Here is a 16,025-nt window from a genome sequence, read left to right on the forward strand (position 1 = left end):
ACAGTGCTGTGATGCAAATAAAGTGGACAGTTCTGAAGTGAGCAAACCGGCAGCATGAAATTAACCTTCGTGGTGATCACTAAGGAAGGGTTTCTGCTGCAGAAGGTGTATGGTGGACATCAGGAATGTTATATATCTGGTGAGTTTTACCTGTGTTTAGATGCTGGGTCGAGCTGTGACTGACTTTTGGCATTTAGGACAGTGTGTTTAAATTTGAAAGCAGCAAGGGGAGGAAGTGCGAGGGGCTGTGAAGCCACGAGTGTCCATCTGGCATTGTTTACCTATAAATTGACTCACCACAATGGTAAGATCAGTATCTTGTGCCAGCACCGGATAGCGTTTGATTACCATTCCCTGGGGGCATCGGAAATTTCAGTGGAAATTGCCGCTCAGATTTAGTGGAAAGAGATAAGATTACAGCAGCTCCCTGTTATGGTGGTGAGACTTTGTTGAATTTCCTCTGGGATTTTGTCCAGCAGTGAGTGACTTTCACGTTTTGAGGACGAATGATTATCGCACCACAACTACCTCACTTTGGGGCAGTGGTGGCTCAACGATTTGAAGCTGAGGAGGGAGGTTAATAAGTGCGTGGGGCTTATACCGGAAGGTGCTGAACTCAACTACTGATCCTCTTGTGGTAACTGGGGAGGAATTTAACTGTTCTGGTTGGTCTTATTGTTAGTATTCAGGACTAGATGTCGGGTGAGAGGTTGCTCACCAGATTGGAGGTTTCTTGATGGGTTACCTCAGTATATGTTTTTAATGCCATGCTTAATTCTCTTCCCAGTCATGTTGGGTATGCAGAAGAGGGAGTGTGTGTACTGTGATATGGTGGTCCTAAAATGTGACCATGTTGTGACTTGTTGGTTGAGTGACACTGATTTGATGTGTAATTTTTAATACCCTTCCTAAGGGGTTAAGGGTATAAGGTAAAGTGTTTAGCCCAAGGTTCCACCATTCCTAAGGAGGTAAAGGTAGCAGTGTGCAAGCCCATATTTGTATGTGGTAGGGGGAACGTGGTCATACCCCAATGCTGTTGACAGTTGTGAGAGTGTAGTAGAGAGTATGAGGTCTCTATTTCTGCCATTAGTTAGGTAGATGCAGTAGGGGGTAAGAGGTCCCTGGTCCTGCCATGAGTTAAGTTGATGCAGTAGAGGGTATGAAGTCCCTGGTTCTGTCTTGAGCTGTTTAAGAGCAGTAGAGGGTATGTGGTCCCTGATCCTAATATGTTTTGTGTAAGTGCAGTAGAGGGTTTGGAGTCTCTGTTCCTGCCATGAGAGTGAATGCAGTACGGGGTATGAAGTCCCTGGTCCTGCTGTAAGTGTTTAGAGACACTGATTGGCCTCATCTAAACCTCATAAACCTACATCTTTGTAACCTACAAGACCACATCCTTGATTGTAACACATTTTCTCGATATTTCTGTTTCAAGCCTCTTTGCGGTGCTAAGACATTTGACAGATGAAAGAGTAGGAATGGTGAATGTATGCGAGCTTCATGGACACTGAAAATGGACTCTGTCTAAACACTGAAAACATTGGATAAAGCGAGTCCTCGTTCAAGCCTAGTAGTGCTCTTGAAACACTTGAAGCTTGAGACTGTATGGGAACCTGCATATTAAACTACAACATGGTCAACATTTAATAAAAGCATGGATAGAGTCTTGCCAAGATTCATCTGACACATTTTAATTTAATCCTCACATGACCATAAGGTCTGAAATTTGCCATGCATGCCAGCGTATCTCTCCTCTAGTGTGTTCGTTCCAAATTGCAGTCTTTCCGGTTGAATATGAGGCTTTGTCCCCACTGCCCCTAGCAGACTATACTAGTCTTTTCAGGTCTTGGTTGACACATGTTCAGTAATTATAGTACAGTGTCACACATCATTTGCCCAGACATACCACTGCCTCTATTCACAGGAATCTTCACACCCCTTCACCAGAGAGCAGCATGTGTTTGTGAGCTGCAGCTCAGAGCTTGATGGAGAGGGCTTCTTCTTCATGAGGTCAGTGGAGTGGCTTGCTGAGCTCTAGCCTGAGACGGGAGCGTGCCCTCAGCAGCATCCAAATTCATGGTGCAACTCTCCCATCATTGCTGCTCAGGTCCGTGGTGCTGAAGCTTGAGTTCAAACACTGAGGTCTGAGGCGGTCCAACGCAGCTTCTCGGCTGGTGAGACATGCTCTGTGCTCTTAAAGCCTGCTGACACCCACCCAGACAGGCAGCAAAAACAGTGAGTGCAAAGGTGTGAGAAGCCAGTAGCTATACAGTACATAGGACTCTGTAATTCCTGTATAAAGGCAGTCACTAATTACTTTATAATTGACGACTTGTGACCCACCAAGTCCATCGATTATAAAGAAAAGACATCAGAATTCGACTATTATAAGGTTATTGCATTCAAGTTCTGATGTCACAATGCCTACTTCCAGAACTAGCTGCAGAGGTGAAAGGCAGGTCAGGTCACAGAGCATAATTAAAGCAGCTGTTTAAATCATCAAACAGAACATTGCTTTTCCTTCTTCTCTATTTCAACAGTTTATAATGACAAGCAGAGAGAATATGTTTATTTTTTGAACTCCTGTTTCTACACTTCCTGAGCTACGGCAGGTTTTTTCTTTATTTTAACTGACTTACATTGAACTGTTTCTAATATCTGTTTGGAACAAATATCTAACAAGTTTTTGATGTGTTTAATTTCCCCATAGAGGTTTTTTTTAATTATTCATGTTTGCAAACATGCTTGCTCTTTCATTTGAAAGAGCTACGCACCAAGGTTTTAAGTGGTTTGTGGGAAAGGTGATGGTGGCACCATGTATTATATGGAATAAAGTACCCCCTAGCATACATGATAAGGATATTGTAAGTCACCTAAGAGTTTCATAACATTTAGGGGTAAGAGGAATTTTTTATTCAATTGGTGAAATTTAAGGAATTTAGTAATGCTGCGTTGCTCTTTCAATGTGGAATTACTAATAAATTCCGGTGGAATTAATGAGCAAAAAGAGACCTAAAGGATAGCAGGGAATCCCCCATCATCATGACTCAGTTCAAGGGTTCTCCAGAAAAGACAATGTACTTTTTTGGCACTGGCAAGCTGGCTGAATCTGCACGGCCAACTATCCCGAAGTGAGTAGCAGAGAGCTCTAGTTCGCATACCCACTTGCGATTACTACTTACCCACTCTGAGATAAGACTCCTCCGGTGCCAGTGGGCATATATGCCCACCTATCGCCTGTTACAGGCAATCTATCTCTTCCCCTTTACTGTTTACCGCTAAACTAAGTGGTCACTCTTCTTGCTTTCTTCACATTTCTCTCAGCCATAATAGGTATCCCCTCTTTTAAAACCAACTTTAACAGGTGCTTTCTACTGTTAAAACTAAAACTAATGAGTAATAAATCAGAAAAAATATTATGACCTGCGCACTTTGACACATGAAGCTGTGTTGCTGTGTCCGTGCGGAGGAAGGCGTTGTTCTGGCAAAAGCTAGCTAGGCCTTGTAAATCAAATGGAACATGGCAGATTCTCTAAGGAGGATGTTTACAGCTCAGGGTACCAGTGTACAGCTGCCAGAGTTCTGCCTCCTTCGAGTCTAATGTCCAGCCTGCCAAGTCCCAAAAATGCAGGAAATACGCTTGTAGAGGAACTGGAGGCATCTTTTGAGGTTAGGGAAACAATGATGTCAAGTGTGATTTTTTAGCCCTCACCAAGGTAGCTAATAACACAATATGTAGACTCATTACAGACTCATTACAGACCCACTCAAAATATCAAAGGACGCCGGAGTGGGACGTCAATATATGTTTTTTAACATTTGGGTTCCCTAATTTCTCCCATAATTGTACAGCATTGCTTTCCACAAACGTCATTGAAACTCGTCCGAGAGAAATGCACACTGGAAAGTTCTCTGTCTGACAACAATTCATGCCAGTTTAGGCGCGCACAGCTCGCGGCATCTTTGTTAAGTTCTTAATACAGTGGAATTCCTGTCACAAGACCATCAAGTTAGCTGTGATCTTAGGCCCCCACCATAAATGGGACTGGGGTTCACAGAGGAGAGGTTCATTCCCATCATTTGTGAATGCTTAAGGCAGTTCGTCACACGAGCGCCAGTGCGTCTTTATTCCCACCAAGTGATGTTCCATCTAGCAGAGGTCTGCGAATTTGGGTAGGAGGCACACTGTCTCCAACCTGTCTGCTCTTTAATGCACTGTATCTGTCTCCTGCTCCCCTCTGGGATGGTGGGAACGGTAAGAGGGGGTGTGCAGCAAAGAGCCCAGCTTCAAGGTGGGCGGAACTATGCAGAATCTTGCAGAGTTTTTATGTTATTCCAAGGAATTCCAAGAAGTAAAACTCTGCCAGTTCTGCCCACCCATAATAACCTTATAAAGGAACTTGGACTTCGGCCTTGTTCCTCTATATGGTTAGGGAACTCCTTTGTGACTTGCAATATATTTACTATGTATGGCAGGGAGTTCTTTATCTCTTATATAATCCAGCTCTGGTGCAGGGCTGGGGGAGACCGCCATCTGTACACTCAACTTCTGTCATAATACAGGTCTGAGCATGCCTTAATTACTAAAGAGAAATTGCTTGAGTTTTCTGGGTTTAAGGATTCAGACTGCGTGCACAGTGGATGGCGTGGCGTTGCTTCAGGGCTGGGAGAGACCTCAAACTGTGCACACAACTCATGTTAGGGTGCAGGGCTGAGAAATGCCTTACTCTGCCCAGGGACTTGGTTATAGGGGCTGGTGCATGACTGGGAGGAATCTAAATCCACTGACAACTGATGCTAGGTGCTTGGTGGCATGGCCTACAGAAACTATTGTCACTAACGCATAGAGCATGATTTAAACGGTTTTGTTTCCCAAACAAAACATCCTGTAGGCTCAGGCAGCAGTCAAGGTGACACAGATAGGATTCTTCATTCTCAAGCAGTCATACATTCTGGATTTCAAAAATGAAAATAATTTTTAGGAATTTGTGTGCTCATGGCCATAAACCCGTCTTAGTTGGCTAATCATCATCATTATTATTAGTGATACTTCTTTTAATTTTTTCATTTTTATTAAAAATTATGTTGGCATCATCTCTTTTCTTTTCTGTATTAATCTGGCTGCTACAGGACAGGGAGACACAAATGAACAATTCTGGTCCCAACAAGTGTACATTTGGAATAGAATGCATTCTGCAAATGGCTGTTTTTCTCCTTTATTGCTTTGGCTTCCTAACTCTTGCTGCCAAGGGCAGTCTAGGAGCGAAACACAACCTGAGATTATCTACAACTCAAGGAGAGACTGCTCTTCAGACAGGCTGTCAGACTGCATGAGCTAGGGAGAGATCTCAAGAAGGGCTGCTCTCCCGGTCAGTCTATTAAACAGCACACTAGAGACTGAGATCACACCTCAAGATAGTACTTCTGCCCACAGTACAGGCTGAGATACACTTCGAAATAGACTGAAATTATTTCCAACTTATTCAGCGACTGCTTCAAAGAATGGGTTCAGACACTACACTACACACTACACAAGGCAAAGGCAGATCACAAGGATAGACTGCTCTTCAGGACAGGCTAAGATGTTCCTCAACAGTCCAGAGCTCTAAGACACAGCACAATATATTGTGAGATCACACCTCAGGGAGAAGCTGCCAGGCTCAGAGACTGCACAGTCATACAGTGAGGTCACCAACACAGAGAAAGATCCATGGGACAGTCTGAGAGACATGCTAAATGGACTGTCAATGAAAGAGACACTGTACTCTAAGATGCCGTACAATATACATCACAACACCCCTTTGGTCAATGTTGGAGTTTTGGCCAACAGCAATTTGTGTTCTGGCCTTATTTCTAAGACCACTTGTAGACCATTATTAATAAACAAATTGAATCCACCCAAAGAGTTAGGCGATGGATAATGGATAATCAAGGGTCAGATGTGTTTCCTACGTAGGTGGGAAGGACATTGTGTTTCTTAAATACCCCTCACACTTGTAAAGAACACCGGGAGAGGATTCGATCTCCCCTAACAATTATTAATAAACAAATGGAATTCACCCACAAGAGTTAGGCGATGGATAATGGATAATCAAGGGTCAGATGTGTTTCCAACATAGGTGGGAAGCACATTGTGTTTCTTAAATACTCCTCACACACCAAAAGGGCCCTTGGTGTCGTGCTTCATCATAGGGGTCTTCGCGCCCCTCCAGGGAACGCGGCGTGCTACTAACCAGCGGATACGTGGGAGCACTGACGTTACCACTATGTGTAGTGTGAGAGGGGTGTGAGTGGTAGGGTCAGCAGTGGATAATGAGTGAGTGTTAAAAAATACCTAGCATCTGAGGAGTAAAAATAATTTTAATAGGCCTCAGTGCCGGTATTGTTAGAAAGGTGTGGTGGAAGTGTGTTGTATTAATGTACAAAACCTCCTGTGTGCGTCAACATGTTTCGAAGCGTACTGCTTCTTCTTGAGGACGGGTGCACAGATCCCTACCCTACTCACATGGACAGTGTGATACCGTGTGTACACAAGAAATACTATGTGTAGATTTAATGAATAAATGTAGCAAGCTGTGCCATTGTCTGTAAAAAAGGGGTCAGTTCCAAGTTGTGACTACGGAACTTATACAAATGGGAAAAAGTTGTCAACAAAAGAAACTGATTGCATACTTGCAGTCCAGAAGCCAATGGCGTCATGAGCCTTTTGGATGGTGGGGACTGTCCATGTAAGTAGGGTAGTGATCTGTGCACCCGTCCTGAAGAAGAAGCAGCATGCTTCGAAACATGTTGACACACACAGGAGGTTTTATACATTAATATAACACACCTCCACCACACCTTTTTAACAATACCGACACTGAGGCCTATTAAAATTATTTCTACTCCTCAGATGCTAGGTATTTTTTAACACTCACTCATTATCCACTCCAGACCCTACCACTCACACCCCTCTCACACTACACATAGTGGTAACATCAGTGCTCCCACGTATCCGCTGGTTAGTAGCACCCCGCGTTCCCTGGAGGGGCGCGAAGACCCCTATGATGAAGCATGACACCAAGGGCCCTTTTGGTGTGTGAGGGGTATTTAAGAAACACAATGTGCTTCCCACCTACGTAGGAAACACATCTGACCCTTGATTATCCATTATCCATCACCTAACTCTTGTGGGTGAATTCCATTTGTTTATTAATAATTGTTAGGGGAGATCGAATCCTCTCCCGGTGTTCCTACAGTCTGATGTTCACCCTGTCATATGGAAACAGCTGTGTTGCTAAAAAAGTGAAACTCAAAATGTCACACCTGAGGCATTGAAATGGCACACATAAGCACACTAAAAACATGGAAATGTCATGCTTCTGGACAAAGAAAACTTGGCAGCTATGCAGATCAATTGTGAAGTTTTCAGGGTTTGTTTCTTATTGAAATTCAAATGTACTTGTTGCAAGAGTTATTGTTGCCATGGTAGCCACCTGAAAATGGCTCTTCTCTAACAAATGTATTTTTCGTGAAACATATTTAGTCGAAGTAGAAGGCATTATGCAAAAAATGTGTTTTGTTGTTTTAGTGGCCCTCAAGACTTAGTTTACGTAGTGAAGGTGTATGTTTTAAAGAAAACTAAAGGTCTGTTCTGTTGCCTGTGTACAAACTAGCTGTGTTTGCTAACTGTTGCTTTTCAAATAACAAGCTAAAAATTAAAAGTGCCATGCATATTACAACATAGGAGGGAATTGGCGTCCATTAGAAAAATGGCAACTTGATGAGTGTGAAGTTAATTTATAATGTGTCTTCCAGCGTTTCATGTTTTCCCAGTGCTTGGTTGTGAAAGAGTTCTATCACTCCTGCCAGTCTGAAATGTTTTTAGCTGGCTGCTTGTTCATGATGTCTGCAACTGAATGCATTACGAGAGAGGTTTGTGATTAATGCTGTAGAGGCTAGACATGTGGGGAGTGCTACTGAATGAAGGCTATATAGTTTGAAGAGTGCGCTTGATGACGTCGATACTCAGCACACATCCCACTCGTGCTTTGAGGTAGCAGATGTCAGGGGAGGCGGGTCATACTTACGGGTATGCAGACTTACGTTTGATGACGTAGACAACAGATGAAGGAGGATTTTGTGACATTTATGATGCTTGAAGGTGTTCAGTTCGCTCTGTGTTGATTCTATTTATGTGTGGGTATCAGTGTTCTGCGGAAAATGTCTGCCAGGGTTTGTCCCTGGGTTTTTGGAAGTTTGAGGTGTTTTGTTTCGTTTTGGTTGTATGCTTGCTTTTTTGGATGGCACGTGCCTAGTCTATTACACGGGGTGACGATATTGTTGTTGTGTTTGTGCCATTCTACCACACATGGTGGTAATCATATGATGTTAATCGGTGCATTGACATAATGGAACATGCAGCTTTTGGTGGAAGGTGTTTACATCTCCTAAGGACTACTGGTGAGTATCTGTTGGGTGGTACCTATCAGAGTGTCTGTAGTTAATTGCATGTGGTCTTGTATGTGTGCACCACGTGGTCGCGCACCCGTATGACTGACCCTGGAAGCCTGCTGTTCTGCAAATAGGCCTGTGTGTGGCATGGTGCATGCAGTATGAGATTTGTGTTTATGGTTTTGAGGTTTTTTTGGTCCCTAGAATATACCTTGAATGATTGCGCAGAGATCGGGTGTTGTATATGCCTGTGTCCAATATCATGTCAGTGTTTTAAACGTTGTGTCATGCTTGACAGAGTGCAGGGTGTTCGCTGTGTTTTATGTCAGCACAGTCTATGCGTGACAATGTTGAGAAATGGATGAGTGAGGTTGTGAGTGAAGTTGTGTTTAGAGGCTGTGAGGGAAGTGATTTGTTGTTTGGTTGTTTATGAAGAAGAGTGGTGTGTTGTTTCTTGTGTACAAAGATCATTTGTCTGCCGGGCTTTGTCTTGGCCCGCTGTATGTGTGTGATGTAATGAGGGTTTTATAACTTAGATTCTCCCAGTGTGACAGTGTGTCTGAGGGGCACAGCTGGATAAGACGACAGATGGGCCTCTTCTGTGATACTGACTCTAAACTGACAGCTGCCTGTGTAACTGAAAGCTAAATTGTGTCTGTCTCTGCAGGCACGTCCAAGCATGGGAGTACACGACCTGGGATCCTAGTTAACTTATTTCACTGGCACATGCCTCTCAACCACACTAAAGGTATAACTATTTGAAAGTAAACTCTCCAACTTTCATCTCTACCTCAGTGGCCAATAATGCAAAAATGAATATACCATTTAGTGCAAAAGGCACAGCTGTATTGAAAGCCACAAAGCAGAAGAGGAGACATTAATTGCAAATATTTTCTGTTTTCTGTTTACTTTTTTTTTGACAATCAGGGCAACTATATCGACTTAAATAACCATGCCGTTTAGTACAACATGCATCGCAAACAACCACCACGTGTCCTTGCTTCACACCATTGCCGTTCAAAGCACGTGACGTATTTTTGATGTACACCAGGATTTAAAATCATTAAAACATTCCTCATGCTTCCCGAAATTTTCCTCAAAGATTCCAGTTTCTTCTGGAGAAACCAAAAAGACCAGTAGCGTTCGAGAATTCTAGACAGCTATAACGAGGGAGCTTTGTTATTATTCACTTATTATATTTCATTTATTCATCTAGCACGTCAGTGTACCTAGTAGTAAGGGCAAATGTTTCACTTGTTTGAGATATATATATATATACACACACAGATATATACACACCCACACACGTGCTTGTTCAGAGTGAACTTGGCTGAGAAGAGTGATGTACTGGAGAGTGATGAACAAGAAATCATACCTCACGATGATCTACTGATCACTTACTCTCATACCTCAGTTCCGTAAGGAAGTCTTGATATAACTTCTGGAGCCATCCAATATGGTGTTCCAACCAAAGATTTCCTTTTGGGAACCTCTTTGGAGACTTGCGCGCAGAACCCAAAGTCTGACAACTTTATCTAAACAGTGAAACAGAAAAACATTTAATCAAAATTACAGAAAAACAATCTCTTGTAGAGATTTCACATTATATGTGAACTTGCAGGGATGAGCATTTGAACTGTTGCTAGCAACATAAAAAAGTTGTAATTGAAACTATTGGTGTTCCACCTTCTTTATAGGAACGTAACTTGTGCAAGAAAAATTACATTTCTCTTGAGGCATACTCCAAAAGCTGCTATTATCTCCTAGGTCCAGTGGAAAGTTGTAAATGATACAATGATGTCATTCAAGATGTTGTCATCGGTGATGTCATAAATTATGTAATAGAACATGTCATGAGTGATGTAATATGTGAAGTCATAAACAATGCATGATACGGGTACAAGTTATAGTTAACTCTGCTAAATATAACTGGTAAATTTCTGTGTTTTATTCAGTTCAAAATGTTAATGTTGGCACTGACATATTCACCTAACTATAACATTACTTCAACCTTTGTTTTTTGAGTAAATATAATATATATATATATATATATATGTATGTATATAATATAAATATATATACATATATAAATGTGTATATAGGCATATGTATATATATATATTTTTTCACTGAAAAAAAGAAAGGTTACAGGGACGTTATAGTTAGGCGGACATTTTACTCGTACAAAACCATATCATGAGTGATGTAATATGTGAGGTCATAAGCAGTGCCTTGCGGGGGCATGAGTTATAGTTATCTTAGCTAACTATAACTGCTGAATTTCTCTGGTTCTGTAAAAGTGAAATGTCAGCCTAACTATAATGCCCCTGTAACCTTTGTTTTCTAGTGAATTTCTATGGTTTTTTTTACAATTCTATTTCCTAACTAGAACATCCCTGTAACCTTTGTTTTTTTCTGTGAATGTCTAAGGTTTTTTAAATGCTAATTCCTAACTATAACACACCTGTAACCTTCGGTTTTTCTGTAAATTTCTAAGGTTTAAAAAAAATTCTATTTCTTAATTGTTACATCCATTTTTTTAAAGTGAGCCACTGAGATTTTCATATTTTCTTTCTATAATTGGATATTGTATATTATATTTATATTATATACAACTCATTTTTTGATTTGGTGTGTGTTTACCAGAAATCAAATTTCATTTAAAGACATTTTCGGAAATAAAGTTTAAGTCTAAATATTTAGTAAAATATTCTTTTAACTTTTCTTTCTGTGATCAATATAGGAGAAAACCACCTTTACAAAAAAATTTTGTATGCACGAGTACCGATGTTGTCGCGGTGATGGCGGGAAGTTGCGAAGCGCACATGGTTTGTACAAAGTGTAAAACATATATATATATATATATATATATATATATATATAGACACATTCTACAGTACATTAATCAGTAGAGCTTTATTAGTGTATTTTTCAAACTCATATTTTAGTAGTGACTTTCCAGAAAACTGGTCTTCAAAGACTATTTTCCATTTTCAAGTTGACGCAGAGCATCACAATGAAATTTGTAGCAGCGGTCACCGCGAATACGTTGCGAAATGACAAAACAAAAGCAGACATTCAATAGTCACTACCACATTCAAAACTGCAAAATGGATGATAACCAACACACTAAACACATTACTATCTAAATGACTGTATAATAGCATGTACAACTCACTTAATATCTCTATAACACAGTGCATAACTTTTTCAGCGTAATCTATGACTGCATGCATCACTGTATCACTAAGTCTCTCATTCACTGTATAAGTATTTGAGAGGATCTGTGAGACGGTGCATCAGTCTATCAATACTTCTGTAAAGAAATTTGTGACTACCTCAGTACATCCTTGAGTGGGTGTATCAGTGTCACAATGGGTCTGTGATTGGTTGAGTAAGTCTCTCAATCCATGAGTAGGTGCATGAGTGCCTTTGTGGATTTGTAAGTATATGACTGTCTGAGTGGGTGAGTGAGTGGGTGCAGGAGTGTCTGAGTGGAATTGTGAGTGAGCGCATGAGTCTCTCAGTGGGTCTGTGACTGACAGAGTGAGTGACTGAGTGGTTCTGTCAGTGGGTGTGTGGGTCTGTGAGTGTCACAATGTGTGGGTATATCAGTCTCTGAGTGTATAACTAAATGGGTGCATATGTCTCTGAGTGGGTTTATGAGTGTCTGTGTGAGTGACTGTATGGGTGTGTGAGTGTCTGAGTGGGTCCGTGAGTGGATGGATGAGTGTCTGGGTGGATCTATGACTGGGAGCGTGAGTGTCTCAATGGGTCTGCGAGTGAGAGCATATGTCTCTGAGTGGGTGAGTGAATGGGTGCATGCCTGAGTGTGTGAGTGGGTCTGTGACTGGGAACATGAGTGTCTGGGTGGGTCTGTGAGTGGATTCCTGTGCCTTGAGTGGGTGAGTGAGTGGGTGTGTGTATATCTGAGTGAGTTTCTGAGTGGGTGTGTGAGTTTCTGTGTGACTGGGTAAATAAGTCTCTGAGATGGTCTGTGACTGAGTGTGGGAGTAACTGTATGGGTATGTGAGTGAGTGTATGAGTGTTTAAGTGGGTCTGTGAGCACATGCATGTGCATGTGAGTGGGTGCATGAGTCTCCATGTGGGTCTGTACATGGGCACATCACCTCCGAGTAAGTCTGTAAGTGGGTGCATAGGTTTCTGAATAGGTATGTAAGTGAGTGCATGAGTATATATGTGGGCATGTGACTGGATGTAAAAGTGTGTGAGTGGATATGTGAATGGGTGTATAAGTGTCTGAGTGAGTTTGTGAGTGCGTACATGAGTGTGTGACCAGTGAGTGTGTACAAATATATATCTATTTTTTGTATTTTCACCAATATTCACGATAATGGTGCGATAGTCATGATGTCCCCGTGATGGGACATGGGGTCGCACTGGCAGTCGCAGAGTCCTCACAAATATTGCACACGATTTAAAAAAATCTATTTTGGACACATAACTTGTGTCACTAACACACCTATATCTCAAACATTGGGTCAGAGTATCTCCACCCTGACCCATTATGTTAGCTTTCACACAAATTTTCAGTAGTGGCAACCATTCCCTGGTGAGAAAATGGCAGCTGCAACATCCTGTTCAGGTTGCGTCCATCCAATCAGAGCATTCACGTTGGCTCGTGCAGTCACAATTAATCGTGAAACAACCGCGTAATATACACAGCCAGATATATATTTATAATTTTCAGCTCAAATTTCTCAATAAGTACTTGATGGATTTGCACCAAATAACAAAAAGCACAATCTGCATAACAACATCTACCTTTCTGCTAAATTTGTTGTAATTCCATCCAGTGGTTTGTGCTGTACGTTCAACAATGCGTTCCTATGGGAATTAACATTACAAATGCACCCTTTTTTTTGCGCACCTATTTCTCAGTCCCCACTGCATGGATAACCCCAAAGCTTTCCATGACACACAGAACCTACTTTGACAATTGTTTGGAAAATGTGATGAATATTGGTCAAACGATGCCAAAGTTAAAGGCAAGTCAAAAAATGCTTTTCCTATGGAAACTAGGTCCTAACTATAACTACCTACTGGCAACCACCAGTAGGTGATATATATATATATATATATATATATATACATACATACATACATATATATATATATATATATATATATATATATATATATATATATATATATATATATATATATATATATATATTCACTGAAAAAACCATAGGTTTCACACATGTTATAGTTAGCTGGACATTTTACTGATAAAAAACCAATGAAATTCCCCCGTTATAGTTACTGTAGGCAACTATAACTCACGCGACCGTAATCCTCTGCTGATGCTAATACTGTATTTAGACACTTATTTGCCCATATCTTCTTCCATTAAATTTTAGCTATACATATATTACAAATATTTTTTTTTCATAAAGACACATATGTCATCAGCAGAGGATTACGGTCGCGTGAGTTATAGTTGCCTACAGTAACTATAACGGGGGAATTTCATTGGTTTTTTATCAGTAAAATGTCCAGCTAACTATAACATGTGTGAAACCTATGGTTTTTTCAGTGAATTAGCAAGGTTTTTTAAATGCTATTTCCTAACTATAACGTGTGTGAAACCTATGGTTTTTTCAGTGAATTTGTACGGTTTTTTAAATGCTAAGTTACTTTACGCCATTTGTGGCGTGCGCGCCCACTTAACGCAGTTCGTTCCGTGCACGGTTTTTATCAACTTTAATAAGCCCTGTACATTTGGTGGCCTTCGGCCACCAAAAGCACAGGGGGTGAGGTCAATGTGGATAGTGTTTTTTTTATTTCGATTTTATAATTTCATGTTGCCAAAATTACGTTTTTTTTCTCTATTAATAAGCCCTGCACATTTGGTGGCCTGCGGCCACCAAAAGCACAGGGGGTGGGGTAAGTGTGGATAGTGTTTTTTTTATTTTTATTTTTTTACCGTAAGCGTACGGTAAGCTTACGGTAAGCGTACGGTAAGCGTACGGTAAGCGTACCCCGCGAAATTGCCGAAAAAAAAATAAAACCGTTTTTGCTCTTGGGGGATGTTTGGGGACTCCCTCAACATGACTATGTGGGAGGGAGTTGTCAAAACAGCCCCGTAACATGTTTTTGGCCATCATCTTTGATAAACAACACTCAGTCCGAGAGACAAAATGGCGGACGCCGCTTCCTGGTTTCGGCCGATTCGAATGTTTACTAAGATCTAAGAGCCAATCAGAATCGCGCTCGCGCACGCCACCGTAAGCTTACGGTAAGCGTACGGTAAGCGTACGGTAAGCGTACCGTAAGCGGGCTCAGATATATATATTGATTTAAAGGCTATTTTCTCAGAATCTACTGAACAGATTTACACCAAACCTACAAAAGGCACTTCCTTGACCTAGGGACTACCTCTCTGCCAAATTTCTAGTAATTCTGTTCAGCCGTTCGGGCTGTAGCTCGTTCTAAAGGTCCTATGGAAAAATGCATGGGAAAAACGCGTTTTGGGACCCCCCTTTTATCTCAGCCCCCGCTTGACGAATCCCCCCGAGACTTTCAGGGTAGGAGCGGAGCGTAGCGCCCCACCTATTTTGAGAAATTCGCGAGGATTCGTCGACCGGCGCCAAAGTTATTCAAAATAGAATGTTGAGGTTTTCCTATGGAAACGTGGTCCTAACTATAACTACCTACTGGCAACCGCCAGTAGGTAATATATATATATATATATATATATATATATATATATCACAGCCTATCTTTATCTACCTTTATTCACGGATGGGTCTTGATGAGATTATATATATACTCTCTTACGTTTCCGTAAAGAGAACTGTGCTTTTCAACTTGTTGCAGCTTTCAAATAAATATTGCGGCTATCACCTACCTGTGGTTTCTTCCATTGTGGCAAACTTTGAGAGATGATGTTAGAGGCTTGCCAAGCCGTGGAGGAATCCCGCCGCGAGAATGCGGACCCGTGGAGACGCCACTGTGCGCCACCTGTGAACGGGGGTAGTGTGCATTTGAAAGGAGGAAAGTGCAACTGGTTTGTTTAATGGACTTTGTCTCACCCCGCAGTGGTTTTATTGGAAATATTGAGTGCACCTTGTGACGGAGTCACTTGAGAGATTATCAAATGCAACTATGATTACCAGAATGACAAGAGGAGTGGGACCACGCCCATTGGGGAGAGACCAGGCGAATTGAAAAGACATCGAGCTGCATCACTCCATCTTTGGTACAACTCTAATGCCATTGAAGAAGGATTAACATCCGAAATGCGTCTGGCATCAGAATTAAAGAGAACTGTGCATTTCAACTTGTTGCAGCTTTCAAATAAAAATTGCGGCTATCACCTACCTGTGGTTTCTTCCATGTGGCAAACTTTGAGAGATGATATATATATATATATTACCTACTGGCAGTCGCCAGTAGGTAGTTATAGTTAGGACCTATTATCCATAGGAAATCCACAACATTCTATTTAGAATAACTTTGGCGCCGGTTGACGGATCTTCGCGAAATTTTCAAAACTGGTGGGGCGCTCCGGTCTGCTCCTACCCTTAAAGTCTCGGGGTGATTAGTGAAGTGGGGGCCGAGAAAAAAGG

The 16,025-nt window shown here is 41.4% G+C and overlaps 1 protein-coding gene across 2 annotated transcripts in view; it reads right to left on the reverse strand.

The window, feature by feature from the left end:
• Nucleotides 1–16,025, reverse strand: part of PAK5 (p21 (RAC1) activated kinase 5) — a 795,393-nt gene that overhangs the window by 21,621 nt on the left and 757,747 nt on the right. For both annotated transcript variants that reach the window (XM_085612660.1, XM_085612659.1), the window contains exon 7: nucleotides 9,840–9,965. In XM_085612660.1, the coding sequence (XP_085468786.1) occupies nucleotides 9,840–9,965 (126 nt within the window). The remainder of the gene's footprint in view (nucleotides 1–9,839; nucleotides 9,966–16,025) is intronic.

Source organism: Triturus cristatus, chromosome 6 (genome assembly GCF_964204655.1).
Source record: "Triturus cristatus chromosome 6, aTriCri1.1, whole genome shotgun sequence".
Classification (NCBI taxonomy): Eukaryota; Metazoa; Chordata; class Amphibia; order Caudata; family Salamandridae; genus Triturus; species Triturus cristatus.